The sequence below is a fragment of the Centroberyx affinis genome, unplaced genomic scaffold (genome assembly GCF_046629955.1).
Source record: "Centroberyx affinis isolate AG114_WGS23_722 - 3 ecotype Tasmania unplaced genomic scaffold, CSIRO-AGI_Caff_v1 ptg003736l_1, whole genome shotgun sequence".
Classification (NCBI taxonomy): Eukaryota; Metazoa; Chordata; class Actinopteri; order Beryciformes; family Berycidae; genus Centroberyx; species Centroberyx affinis.
Window position 1 is genome coordinate 1 of NW_027281615.1, and position 15,000 is coordinate 15,000.

General features: G+C 45.1%; 1 protein-coding gene across 1 annotated transcript in view; it reads right to left on the reverse strand.

Moving 5' to 3' along the window:
- Nucleotides 1-1,243: 1,243 nt before the first annotated feature.
- Nucleotides 1,244-15,000, reverse strand: part of lrig3 (leucine-rich repeats and immunoglobulin-like domains 3) — a 38,540-nt gene continuing 24,783 nt past the window's right edge. Inside the window, exons 8-17 of the mRNA XM_071540860.1 lie at nt 14,162-14,305; nt 10,604-10,684; nt 9,609-9,680; nt 9,041-9,112; nt 7,109-7,272; nt 4,892-5,242; nt 3,749-4,030; nt 2,767-3,261; nt 1,653-1,808; nt 1,244-1,534 (exon numbers count right to left, since the gene is read on the reverse strand). Coding sequence (XP_071396961.1) covers nt 1,278-1,534; nt 1,653-1,808; nt 2,767-3,261; nt 3,749-4,030; nt 4,892-5,242; nt 7,109-7,272; nt 9,041-9,112; nt 9,609-9,680; nt 10,604-10,684; nt 14,162-14,305 — 2,074 coding nt within the window. The 3' untranslated portion in view covers nt 1,244-1,277. The remainder of the gene's footprint in view (nt 1,535-1,652; nt 1,809-2,766; nt 3,262-3,748; nt 4,031-4,891; nt 5,243-7,108; nt 7,273-9,040; nt 9,113-9,608; nt 9,681-10,603; nt 10,685-14,161; nt 14,306-15,000) is intronic.

The following is a 15,000-nucleotide window of genomic DNA, read 5'->3' on the forward strand; positions in this document are numbered from 1 at the left end:
GAGATATTCTTTAGCTTTAGTGTGGTCTGCAGAGGTCCACAGGTGTGGAATGAGCTTGATAACACTATAAAAATGTCATTATCTGTGTCTGTTTTCAAAAAGAGCTTAAGGCTAAAATATGTTGAAGCTTGAACACCCTGAACGGCTGGGGACTTTAAACTAGTTACTCTACTCTGAAATCCATTCAAATTGTTCTGTTATTTCCACTTGCCATATGTCTCTACTTATTGTATCTTACCTATTTAATCAATGTTTAGACTGATGGAATAACTGTCTTAGGATCATTTAGTATAACTTTTTAGGGTCTTAGGTTAGTCTTAGGTGTTTTGTGTATAACACATGCACTTTTTCAAATCTAGACGTGTTAGTAAACATCTATTTTAAATACTATCTGCTTAGTGTCTGGGCCCCTGTTCTCAAGCTTCAGATAGCTTATCAGGGTGTCCCATTTCACATATCTCCATTATGTCTCATATGATTGTACTTGTATTTTAACTGATTTGTGAATAAACTGAACTGAACTGATTCTGACAAACAGTTTGGACTCGTTGTTGCAGCAAGAGGCAGCAAAGCTCGCTGCTTCAACTGACAGCTGACTGGAGACAAGACTGTCTGTGGGTCCAACAGCTACAGACAAGACTGTCTGTGGGTCCAACAGCTACAGACAATACTGTCTGTGGGTCCAACAGCTACAGACAATACTGTCTGTGGGTCCAACAGCTACAGACAAGACTGTCTGTGGGTCCAACAGCTACAGACAAGACTGTCTGTGGGTCCAACAGCTACAGACAATACTGTCTGTGGGTCCAACAGCTATGGAAGAGACTAATGAAATATAGGTCCAAAATCACCAAACTCATCCTTTACTTCTTCGGTTGACAAACACTTTCACAGAATGGGTTCTCTGATAAATTTCAGGGTAACACTTTACAATAAGGGTCACTAAGTTAAGGGTTAGATAATGCTTAATAAGCATTAACTAACCCTTAACTAACAGTTAACTAATGTGTAATTTACTAATGGTGTTCATGTTAACTAAGGTATTAATTTATACATTATTTAATAGTTTATAAAGATGACTATTAAATAATGTATAAATTAATACCTTAGTTAACATGAACACCATTAGTAAATGATTACCAGACACATTAGTTAACTGTTAATTAAGGGTTAGTTAATGCTTAGTTAGCTAATGGTTAGTTGGTTGGTTAGTTAATGCTTATTAAACATTAACTAACCCTTAACTTAGTGACCCTTGTTGTAAAGTGTTACCAATTTCAGGTAAAGATTTGGACTCGGTGTCCTGGAAGAAAACAACAAAACAACAGTAACAGTTTTATCGTAGTGTGATGATCAAGAGAAAGTTTTTCTGTCTGAGGGGAAACATGCGGACCTGTGAAGACCTCCGCAGGGTCGGGGGGGAAGGCGTTGTCCCGGCGAAGCAGCGAGCCGATCGGTCCCTGGTAGTGACAGAGCAGAGGGTCGATGGCCGCCTCCATGTCCGCTTCACTCCCTGTATCCAGCTGACAGAGACCTGAGCGGACGGACACGATCAGGTGAGGAACACGTGAAGAAGAAGCTGCTGAAGGCTTTATTTCAGAGAGAGAGGGACAGAAACAGAGATTAGAGATAAGAGGGAGAGTTCTCTGTACCGTTCATGTCTTTGGGCTGCAGGTAGAAGCCGCTGATGGAGGAGGAGATGTACTGGTGGCTGCCGCTCTCAGACGGGATGTAGCCGTCCTGCCGGTCGGCCAGCGTCCCCTGGGAGGACAGGTAGCTGGGGATGTCCGCGGGCAGGTTGGTCTCATCTGCAGTGAAGGGACAAGGACGAGGCAGTTCACATCACACTGAGCGCTTCTCAGACCAGAGTGAGCTGATAGGGCTGAACGATTCTGAAAAAATATCTAATTGCGATTATTTTGACTGATATTGCAATTGCGATATGATTTGCGATATTAGAGGGAATGATAATTTTTACATCATTATTCTCATTTTCATTGAAAAACTTATTAAAATTATTATGGTGTGATTTTTGTGGGGATCTGTACCAAACAAAGATGTTTTCTTTAGAGCTGCAACGATTAATCGATTAATCGATTAGTTGTCAACTATTAAATTAATCGCCAACTATTTTGATAATCAATTAATCGGTTTGAGTAATTTTTTAAGAAAAATAAGTCAAAATTCTCTGATTCCAGCTTCTTAAATGTGAATATTTTCTGGTTTCTTTCCTCCTCTATGACAGTAAACTGAATATCTTTGGGTTGTGGACAAAACAAGACATTTGAGGACGTCATCTTGGGCTTTGGGAAACACTGATCCACATTTTTCACCATTTTCTGACATTTTATAGACCAAACAACTAATCGATTAATCGAGAAAATAATCAACAGATTAATCGACAATGAAAATAATCGTTAGTTGCAGCACTAGTTTTCTTAAGTCTGTAGAATATGATGTGTAGGCCAGGACATCTCTGCAGCACCACAATATTTAATTTAAAATGCTATTTTGACACATTTCACCTTTAACAAATATTGAGCCTCCTGCGATTTGAATATTGCAGGAGGCCATATTGAGATTTCGATAAAATTTTGATTCATTGTTCAGCCCTAATACAAATGTCCCATGTTTTGTGCATTAACACTCAGCGAGTGATCAAAGAAAAGTCACTTTGTAATAAAACTAAACTTAAACGTAAAAATTGTGATAAAATGTGGATGACTTGTCCGGCCCCCGCTCCCTGGCCCGTCCCGGCAGCCTCACCGGTGTTGGTGACGCTGCAGTCCTCGTTGCGGCGGCGGGTGTGGTAGATGATGACCACCCAGACCAGCGAGGTTCCGACCACGCAGCACACCACGGCGATGATGACGATGCCCACCGTGGTCCAGCCGTCGTCGTCCGGCCCCCCCCCGCCCGCCGCGCCGACCCCCCCCGCCCCCCCGCCGCCGCCGCCGCCCTGCGCCCCCGAGTCGCAGTTGGGGTTGGGGATGACGGCCAGGCGGACGTCGCCCCGCTCGGTGCCCAGGGCGTTGGACATCTCGCAGGTGTACTTCCCCGCGTCCGCCTCCGCCGCGTCCACGATGATGAGCAGCTGGTTGGCGGCGGCGAAGAAGTGGCGCTCGGTCACCAGCAGCGGGCTGTCGTCTTTGGTCCAGTTGAGGCGCGGGGGGGGGCTGCCGCCCGCGATGCACTGCAGGACGGCCGTCTCGCCCTTCGCCACGGTGCGGTCCAGGAGCGGACGCAGGAAGGACGGCGTCTCTGTGCGGGACGAGCGGAATAAAATATCTTTTACCGTCTTTAAATTAACAACAAAATATCTGACTTTGATAAATCTTCCCCTAAATAATCCCTCATGCACTTCTGTTATTTGTTATTACTTTTCTTATTTATTTTATTATTTAAGTTAATTATCTCTCATATTTCTTGTATCAAAGTCATTACATTGTTTTTCTTTCTTTCTTTTTGTTCTTTTATCCTTTTTATGAACCACAGATGTATGATGTAGTTGTTTTTTCTGTCATGTTTTCATACTGCCTGATGTTATATCTTTTAGACATTAATAAAATAATATAAAAAAAAAAATGGCAAAAAAACCCTCAAAATAAAATAAAAGCAAAAACACAAGCTTAAGACTTATTCATCTTTTCTAATCCTTCTAATCCGTCCTCTTAACATAAAATGGCGGAAACATCTGGAGCCGTCTTGAGCGGAATCAGAAGGAATCAAAACAGGAAGTGGGTCTCACCCAGCACGGTCAGCGTGGCGTTGGCTGAGATGGCGCCGGCGGTGTTCTGGGCGGTGCAGCTGTACACGCCGATGTCCTCCGTCTTCACGTCCACGATGAAGAAGACGTCGTCCTCCGGCATCACGTGCATGCGGCGCTCGCGGGCGGCGGGGAAGTCGGTGCCGCCGTCCTTCTGCCAGGCGATCTGCGGGGACGGGTGACCCACCGCCGCGCACTCCAGCCGCGCCGTGGCCCCCGCCCGGATGCTCAGGTCCATCGGCATCTTGGTGAAGGAGGGAAGCACTGGGAGGGAGGGAGGGAGGGAGGAGGAGGAGGAGGAGAAGGAGGAGGAAATGAGATGAAGGCAACATCCAAGGTACAGTCAGATTGTCAATCAATCACATAGATAGATAGACAGATAGATAGATAGATAGATAGATACAATAGATAGATAGATAGATAGATAGATACAATAGATAGATAGATAAATAGATAGATACAATAGATACAATAGATAGATAGATAGATAGATACGATAGATAGATAGATGATAGATAGATAGATAGATACAATAGATAGATAGATAAATAGATAGATACAATAGATAGATAGATAAATAGATAGATACAATAGATAGATAGATAGATAGATGATAGATAGATAGATAGATAGATAGATAGATACGATAGATGATAGACAGATGATAGATAGATAGATAGATACAATAGATAGATAGATACAATAGATAGATAGATAAATAGATAGATACAATAGATAGATAGATAGATAGATACAATAGATAGATAAATAGATAGATAGATACAATAGATAGATAGATAGATAGATAGATAGATAGATAGATAGATAGATAGACCAACCATTCATCATTTCATTGCGATATTCAATATTCACACGGTAAATATCGCAATATTTGTGAAATATTGCGAGATTCAATATTGTGAAATATCGTGATATTTGTGAAATATCGCGATATTCAATATTGTGAAATATCGTGATATTTGTGAAATATCGCGATATTCAATATTGTGAAATATCGTGATATTTGTGAAATATCGTGATATTCAATACTGTGAAATATCGTGATATTTCACAAATATCACGATATTCTACATTATGGAATGGGCTGATCCCATGTGAACTCACTGTTGACGGTGAGCTTGGCCTTGGTGGAATAGGAGGAGCCGAAGTGGTTGGAGATGACACACTGGTACCGGCCCTCGCTGGAGAACTCCACGCCGCGCAGCCGCAGGGTGGTGGTGTACTCCGTGACCTCCGCCTCGCCCGCCCCCCCCGCACCCCCCGCCCCGCCCTGCGCCCGCAGGTGGGCCTGGTTGTGGATCTCGGCGTCGTTCAGGACCTCGTTGTCCTTCTTCCAGGCGAAGGTCATGGGCGAGTCGCTGGAGCTGGCGGCGGAGCAGACGAACGTGACGTTGGAGCCTCTGATGGCCGCCTGCGTCTCCGGCTGCACCGTGATCTGAGGCTTCGGGAAGTCGTCTGGAGGGGAGGGAGGAGCGGAGGTCAGGTAACGCTGCGGCAACGTCTTTTCACAATTCAATATTATCGTTTATCATCTTTCAGTGGAATCATACGGTGATGATCTGGTGAGTTTGTGATATAGTTCTGCTGTCTGAACCGATGAGAACAAGCTCATTTTATTTAAAAACTCTGATAAAATGAGGTTTGGTAGGAATATTATTTGAAAAATTTCAATTTTGTTTGACATCACACCTAACATTACCATTCAGTTCAATGGGATGAACATTAATCTGATTACTTAACATGTGAAAAAAATCCTTATCATTAGCGTAATATTGATTTCAACCATATCGCCCAGCCCTATATTAAAATAATAAATAAATACGACATATTACAGTGTGTCTGTGACTCTGTGTTCAAGCCTAAATCCCCATTTGCCCAAATCTGACTTGAAATTTGATTTGAAATTTGACTTCCAAATTTGACTTGGCTTCCCCAACACTGAGAATATGATCTTCACGTTGCAATATCATTTTAAAAGTCACCTGGATTTTTTTGTCTTTTTGCATCACCTTGATATTTGTTTCTGTCTTTTGTTTGTTTTGAAGTGAGAAGTTTTTGCTCCTTGAGGGATTTTTATCTCTCAGATCTGTGACTTTTTCCTTCTTTCTGTGTTTCCATCTGTTTTTCTCTCACTTTGCCTCCGAGTTTCATCGCTGTGCAAACAACCTGAACGACCAGAGACTGAAAATGAAAAGTTTTAACAGCTAAGGCCAAGCTGGTTCACATGATGAGGTTTTAAGGGGGAAAAACTCGGCTGAATTATTTCCTAAGCGGTTCCCTCTGACAGTAAAGCCGAAGAACTTGCGAGTGAATTTCCATAACGTTCCTTCATGAGACTCATTAGAGCGTTCAGGAGTCCGAGGGGAAAATACTGAACAATCTGGGTCAGTTCATACGTGGAAAACCTGTCAGGGATAAACGGCTGTTTTTAACAAGCTGCAGTAAGGAGAGTCTCTGTGTGTGTGGAGGTCAGAGGTGGAGAGTCACGCATGGAGAAGACTTGAGACTGGACTTGACTTGGGTTCTGGTGACTTGGGACTTGACTCTGACTTGTACTCTGATGACTTGAAAAGGTTTCTAAAGTCTTGACTTGAGATCTTGTGTTTGTGTAAATGACTCAGATTGAAAGTGATGAGATTTGTTCCAGCAGACGACTGAATTTAAATTCTGTTTTCTGAATTTGTATGGAATGATTGAATTTATTGAAGTTGAAACTGATTATAGAAATCAAACTCATGATGCTCTTACAAAGTTTTTATCCTATTAAAACCATATTGCATTGAAAAGTCCTAGATATTTAGTTTTCTTTAAGATATTAAATGGATACTGGACTCTTGATTTGTTCTGACTTGACTTGGTGTTCTACATTTAGACTTGAGACTTGACATTAATGACTTGGACTTGACTTGGACTTGACTTGGTAATCTACATTTGGACTTGGGACTTGACTTGAGACTTGTGCCTCAAGACTTGAGACTGACTTGGGACTTGAGCAGAGTTGACTTGATCACACTTCTGGATTTCAATTTTGATTTTAAGAAATCAAGGTGTTATTCCTCATGAAAAACTACACTACCCACAAGCTTTAGCAAGTCCCCACCAATCGGAGATGTTACCATGGAAACGTTACCAGCTCCAAAGTTGTGTGTAGTCGGTATCCAGACCAGAGTGAAGTAACGTTAGCAGGATAGCAACCTGGTTTTACTGTCGGACATGTTGAAAATCATTACAACTTGACTATACTTGACTTGGTGATCTACATTTAGACTTGGGACTTGACTTGGGACTTGACTTGAGACTTGTGTGTTTTCTGTCCCTCACCACAGACGAACTCGTCCTGGCTGACGGCGGACACGCTGCGGCCCTTCAGAGGCTGGGGGTGGGCACAGCTGGCGTTGACCCGGGGCAGGAAGGCCTGCTCCGCCACCCAGACCGGAAACCACTTCAGCTGGCAGTCACACAGCAGGCTGGACGTGTTCAGCTGCCTGCAGGGAGAGAGAGAGAGAGACAGGTGAGGAGAGACAGGTGAGGAGAGACAGGTGAGGACAGACAGGTGAGGGGAGACAAGTGAGGAGAGACAGGCGAGGACAGACAGGTGAGGAGAGACAGGTGAGGACAGACAGGTGAGGAGAGAGAGGTGAGGAGAGACAGGTGAGGACAGACAGGTGGGGCGAGACAGGTGAGGAGAGACAGGTGAGGAGAGACAGGTGAGGAGAGACAGGCGAGGACAGACAGGTGAGGAGAGACAGGTGAGGAGAGACAGGTGAGGAGAGAGAGGTGAGGAGAGACAGGTGAGGACAGACAGGTGGGGCGAGACAGGTGAGGAGAGACAGGTGAGGAGAGACAGGTGAGGACAGACAGGTGAGGACAGACAGGCGGGGCGAGACAGGTGAGGAGAGAGAGGTGAGGACAGACAGGTGAGGAGAGACAGGTGAGGAGAGACAGGTGAGGACAGACAGGTGAGGAGAGACAGGTGAGGACAGACAGGTTAGGAGAGACAGGTAAGGACAGACAGGCGGGGCAAGACAGGTGAGGAGAGACAGGTGAGGAGAGACAGGTGAGGACAGACAGATGAGGAGAGACAGGTGAGGAGAGACAGGTGAGGACCGACAGGTGAGGAGAGACAGGCGAGGACAGACAGGCGAGGACAGACAGGTGGGGCGAGACAGGTGAGGACAGACAGGCGAGGAGAGACAGGTGAGGAGAGACAGGTGAGGACAGACAGGTGAGGACAGACAGGTGAGGAGAGACAGGTGAGGACAGACAGGTGAGGACAGACAGGTTCACCCTGACACCATGAGAATTGGTGTTAAACCCCAGCTGAGTGTTCAGAGTGTGAATGTCACCCAGCTGTAAGGAAACAGAACGTGAACTAAATCGTCCCGTTTCACATCGTCATGGTAACAGCTGCTGCACTGAGGGACAGGTGCATCACAGCGTCCCGTCTCCAGCTCTGACCTTCACTAACTCCACAGCCTGCAGCCTTCACCTGGTGAAGCACACAGACTGTTTTCATCCACTCCTGGATTCAAACTAGAGACGCTTGTTTGTTTTATTTGATTTTTTTCTTCATCTTTTTCTCTTATTTTCTATTCCTCCTCGAGGGCATTTTGTTTTTAATCGTTGTATGACTGCTTTTCTTTTCTTCCTTTTTATCGTTGTTATCGTATATTGTGTTCATCTTTTGGTAACTAGGTGAGACACTATGAGCCCCTCTGGGTCTCTTTCCTCACCTGCACAAGTTAAGTTGCATGTTGTATTTATTTCTTACTATTTTCTCTGTGCGAATAAATAAAACAATAAAACAAAACAAAACAAAGTTCTTCACCTAAAGTTACACCTGCTGGTTAAACTAGCTTTGACTAGCTGGTTGCTAGTTCAAGTCTCTGTATATTTCTTCACGTTTAAGATTCAGTGCTGTAGACCCTGACCCTCCTTACAGATGGAACAGGCTTCAAGACTCTCAGACTGGACCCACTTGTCTCCCTACAGGAGTTCAGCTTACTGCTGTGTGATGTATTATACAGGGATTGCTCTTGTTTTTCTTAGTAGACTTTCTTATTATATTTGCATGTGGAATGTCTTGAATAATTTGCCTTGAATTTGTTTTACACCCTGAGATTCTGTGTTTTTGTTTTCTTTAATAATACATGTACACAGGTCTGTCTTGAGGTCTCGATCTCACTGGGACTTAACTGTTTAAATAAGGGAATAAATACAAAAATAAAATAGTAAAATCTGGGTTCTACTTACAGCTCCTCCAGCTTCTTCATCTGGGAGAAGGCGTTCCCCTGGATCGACATGATCGCGTTGTTACTCAAATCTCTGCAGAAAAAAAAGAAAGGAGTGATGAGAAGCTTGGAGGAGAGCAGAAAGAAAGAAAGAAAGAAAGAAAGAAAGACAGACGGCAGGCTAATTCTGCCAAGAAGAAGAAGAAGGAGAAGAAGAAGAAAAAGGTCCAGAACAATAAAAGTCTGGGCAGCAGCGAGCGGCGTTCATCAAGAGAGGCCCGGCTCTCCGGCGGGGGGACGGCTGGGATGAAATGCTAATTAGAATCAAATGCAGCTGTTCCACACACACACACACACACACACACACACACACACACACACACACACACACACACACACACACACAGTGATCAATATCGTCTGGCACACACATAAAGATGCTAATGTCAGCTTTGTTCTCTCCTCCACATCACAGCAGAGGATGACAGAGGACGGTTTGGGTTTTCGCTCGTTTACATGGGATTCAACTTTTTTTTTTTCTTTTTTTTTTTCAGGGAAACACTCAGGTGAAAAACACGAAGCCGACTCACAGGTGCTGCAGCGTGTCCAGACCCGAGAAGGACTTCTTGGTAACGGACCGGATCTGGTTCCCCTGCAGAAACCTGGAGAAGAAATGATCAAATTTCACTCATCATGTTATTTTGTTTATTTACCACCAGTCACCAGTCTGACTCCTGACTGAATGTTCTGTTCTTCATTCTCTTAAATCCATTCTGATCTACAGTCTTCTGCTTAAAGGCTTGAAATTAGTTTCTTAGACAAATATAAATAGTGAAGTTGATCCTATGTATGAATTACTTTTCAAAGCCTTTGCCTTTCCATCAGGGCAAAAAATCTAAAATATAAGATAGTTTGGATTTGTTTAACACTTTTTTGGTCGCTGCATAATTCCATTTGTGTTATTTCATAGTTTTGATGTTTTTGCTGTTATTCTAAAATGTGGAAAATGGTAAAAATGAAGAAAAATGTGGTGTGCAGAGGTGGAAAGTAACTAAGTACATTTACTTGAATACTGTACTTAAGTACAATTTTGAGGTACTTGTACTTTACCATTTGATGCTACTTTATACTTCTACTCAGATTCAGATTATTAATACAAAATATAATAAACTAATAAATGGTGATGTATTATTATAGATTACTGTAAGCTACCCAGCAGTATATAAAGTAGTGGAAATCAGCCCCACCTTTTCCAGCTGCAACATTAAAGTGATGCTTACACATTAATGCATCAATAATTATAATTCAATAATATAATATATACTGTATTATTCTGAAACGGGCCATTCTGCATAATGAGTACTTTCACCTTTGTACATTTTGATGCTAATACTTTTGTACTTTTATTTAAGTAACATTTTGAATGCAGGACTTTTACTTGTAACAGAGTATTTTTATACTGTGGTATTTCTACTTTTACTTAAGTAAAAGATCTGAGTATGTGTGTCCAAACTGTTGACTGGTCTCTATATAAGGATGATGTGCAGAGTCGTGGATTATTGAGCGTCGACTGATCCTGACTCACAGTTTCTTGAGCTTGTCCAGAGCGGAGAACGGCCCGTTCATGTCCTCGATGGTCCAGGAGATCTCGTTCCTCTGCAGATCCCTGTCCACAGAAACAGAGACAGAGACAGACCGTGCTGTAAAACTCCACACCCGGAAAACAACCGCAGCCGCGACGTTCTTAAAAAACAAAACAAAAACAAAAAAAACCCCGCTGCGGCTTCGCGTCCCGTGTGAAGCGGGGAAACGTCGAGGCGTTAAAGTGATTTTTCAAAGGAAACTTCCTCCCCGGCTCTTCGGTGTCGTGCGGCGGAGAAACGCCTTCGCAGGGAAAAACGTTTTATGAGACAGAGCTGCAACACAACATGTGCTCCACATCCTGTCTGACGTTTACATGCACTTCATGTATGTATGTGGAGTCATTCCTATGTTCCCAGGGTCCTGTGTTCCCCAGCTCTATATAGCACATCATGGGAACCTGAAAAAGATGTTCCCCAGCTCTGTATTCACTTAATATGGTTAGTTAGGGTTAGGGTTAAACATAGGACCCTGGGAACATATAGGACCCTGGGAACATAGGACCCTGGGAACACAGGACCTTGGGAACATAGGACCCTGGGAACATAGGACCTTGGGAACATAGAACCATGGGAACATAGGACCCTGGGAACATAGAACCTTGGGAACATAGGACCCTGGGAACATAGGACTCTGTGAACATAGGACCTTGGGAACATAGAACCATGGGAACATAGGACCCTGGGAACATAGAACCTTGGGAACATAGGACCCTGGGAACACAGGACCCTGGGAACATAGGACTCTGTGAACATAGGACCTTGGGAACATAGAACCATGGGAACATAGGACCTTGGGAACATAGGACCTTGGGAACATAGAACCTTGGGAACATAGGACCTTGGGAACATAGGACTCTGTGAACATAGGACCTTGGGAACATAGGACTCTGTGAACATAGGACCTTGGGAACATAGGACCCTGGGAACATAGGACCTTGGGAACATAGGACTCTGTGAACATAGGACCTTGGGAACATACTGTAGGACCCTGGGAACATAGATACGCTCCCATGTATGTATGTAAGTTCCCAGGAGGCATTTCACTGACGGTGCCCTGCAGGAGGCCATGTTGGACCCTTTAGTTTTACACAATGTGCAGGTTCAGTACAAAACTTTCACGATATGATAGTATGGAAAAGTAAAGATTCATATTAAAACAGCTTTTTAACTGAAGAGAAATGAAAAATGAAGCCAAGTTGAAGCCGTTTCTCCGCTCAACTGAGAGGCTTCTTCACTTCTAAAACAATTCTTCATTTTAACTTTTAACTAAGTGGATTTTGATTCTATTTTTTTTCTTTTTTTTTTTGGACATCTTACGATCTTGGATGACTGAAATGAATCGACACAGACGGCTTCGGAAAACTGGTTTGAGCTGAAATCAGAAAGATATTTAGGTCCTGATGTCTTTGTTTACGCAAAGTTTTCAACATCTAGTCCACGTTGAAATGTTTGCCGGGTCTCTGTTCCTTCCTTTGATTTCTATCTCTGGCTTTAAAAAGCTGAACTTCCCCCTCAGATCCTCCTACACTGTCATGTATCATCAATCTGTGATGTTGAAATTTACTTTCCCTCCACCTGCTTCATCCACTTCGACTTTAGTTAATGATTTCCTTCATTTCCAAGAATGTTTTTCCAGCAAGCAAACACCACTGTCTCTCCTGCTCCTGCAGTGCATGCTGGTCTCTCTCCTGCTCCTGTGGGTGGAGAAACTGGTCTCTCTCCTCTTCTCTGATGGATCTCTCCCTGTATGATTGTTGAACGTCTCTCGGTGCAAAATGGCGGCTCTAGAAAGAAGCCCCTCGCTCTTTGATTCTGAGGGACTGACACCAAAAACCTGACGTTTACCGCTGAGGTTTCACATCCTGAAACATTTTCTCATATCAAACTCCACTGGAGCTGCTGGAAACATCTGGAGGTGATGTCACCTCGTCTGTGATTGGCCGGTTATCCACCAGGAAGAGAAACACAACTAACTACTGAACGGACTAAACGCTAAAGAACTCTGCTGCTCTAACGCTTTCAAACAGTTAGTTTCTTCCTCGGCATGCCTGGTTATGGCTGATTGGGGGTTGAGGAAGGGTGTGTGTGTGTGTGTGTGTGTGTGTGTGTGTGTGTGTGTGTGTGTGTATAGGGGGGTTTTAGGGGGGGGTTGAAGCCCTGAAGCGTTCCCCGTCCTGCGAGCTGCACACCTGCCCTGCGGTGACCTCAGCAGCTCCGCTTACATTTGGTTCCAGTTAAGAGTCCCGACCAAGGGGGAAATGTTACCGAGCCTCTCTGTGGGAACGGGGGGGGGGGGATGGGCGGGGTGGAGGGGGGGAGGAGTGGGGGAAGGGGGGGCTGGGTTGTTGAGGTCGGGGGGGTTGTGCCTTTTTATGTGTGCGGAGAGACCACAACACGGTAATCTATTTCACATACCAAAAACAAATCAGGCAGGATATTTCCACTCAAGCAGAGGATTGATGGGGGATGGGGGGGCGGCAGGGGGGGCTGGAGGGGGGGCGGGGTGTGGGTGGGGGGGGGGTGTACAAACATTTATGGAGTGCTAACTGTTTGTGCGGCCCTGTATGTACACTTCTCCATGATGTTACTGTTAGCCGAGCTCTTGGTCCCGGAGCTGTGAGCGAGGCTCCGTCCACACTGCAGGACTTCACGCTCCATTCACCAGATCCCTGCTCATGTCGGATGTTTTTGGATGATGTTTCAGATCTATTCTTGGATTAAATCCAAATCTGATGCCAGTATGGACCGACACAGATGCGGTGTGCTGTTGTTTTATTTGTCAGTTTCACTCATTAATTTCAGCCTGATCACTTTCCAGGAATTGCATAAAAATGTCCCATATTTCCTTGAATTGATTTAATTTCTCTCTGACCACATGGGTTAATTTCTCCAGAGTGAGGCAGGATGTCATTTCTCTTTCTTTCCGTTGTTGTGTCTCGTTGTTCTCCGTGCTAACTCCGCTCAGACAAGCTGCCAAAATTACGACAATTATCTCAGGTCAGTGATGTCAGATTAACGGCATTTTAACCACAATGCTGACAAATTATGATTTGAAAATTGAAATATAATTCATGTATCGATCACGTGCTTCGGGATCCGATTTATATGTTTATATACAGTACTGAGCAAAAGTCTAAGGCACCCAAGAGTTTTTATATAAATTGTGTCTTAGATGTTTATTCATTTTTTTTCTGCATTAGTGTCAGTAGACTGCTCTTTACAGGACATGTTTTGATATTTAGAAACTTTTCATTTAATTATTTTATTTTTCTTTTACATGTGCCTAAGACTTTTGCACAGTACTGTATTTGTGACCCAGATCAGAATTGGAAAAAATGTGACTCCATGCAGCTTTTTTCCTCTTCACACCGAGTAGAAAACATCAGATCTGAGTCACATGAGAGGGAGGGAAGCATCCGAGTCGGGGAAACGTCGGGCCGCAGTGTGAACGGGGCCTGAGAGAGCCGCTCTGCATGCAGGACTCTGGACTCTGGACTCACAGGGTCTGGAGGTGGGAAAGCCCCCGGAACGCTCCGTCTGCGATGAAGCTGACTCGGTTGTTTCCGATGTGGAGCTCGTCCAGCAGGCTGAGGCCCACGAAGCTCGACTCCTCCAGTCTGGAAAGCTGGTTGGACGAGAGGTCACTGCGGGACGGAAAGACAGGGGCAGAGGGGACAGATGGGACAGAGGGGGCAGAGGGGGACAGAGGGGGCAGATGGGACAGAGGGGACAGAGGGGGAAGAGGGGACAGAGGGGACAGAGGGGGACAGAGGGAAGAGACGGGACAGAGGGGACAGAGGGGGACAGAGGGAAGAGACGGGACAGAGGGGACAGAGGGCAGATGGGACAGAGGGAAGAGACGGGACAGAGAGGGACAGAGGGGGCAGAGGGGGACAGAGGGCAGATGGGACAGAGGGGGACAGAGGGAAGAGACGGGACAGAGGGGACAGAGGGGGACAGAGGGGACAGAGGGGGACAGAGGGGGCAGATGGGACAGAGGGGGACAGAGGGAAGAGACGGGACAGAGGGGACAGAGGGGGCAGATGGGACAGAGGGAAGAGACGGGACAGAGGGGACAGAGGGGGCAGAGGGGGACAGAGGGGGCAGATGGGACAGAGGGAAGAGACGGGACAGAGGGGGAAGAGGGGGACGGAGGGGGCAGACGGGACAGAGGGGGAAGAGGGGGACGGAGGGGGCAGATGGGACAGAGGGAAGAGACGGGACAGAGGGGGAAGAGGGGGACGGAGGGGGCAGACGGGACAGAGGGAGAAGAGGGGATAGACAGGGAAACATTTAGATTACATTTAGAAACATTTATAAGACATGATACAGTTTGCAG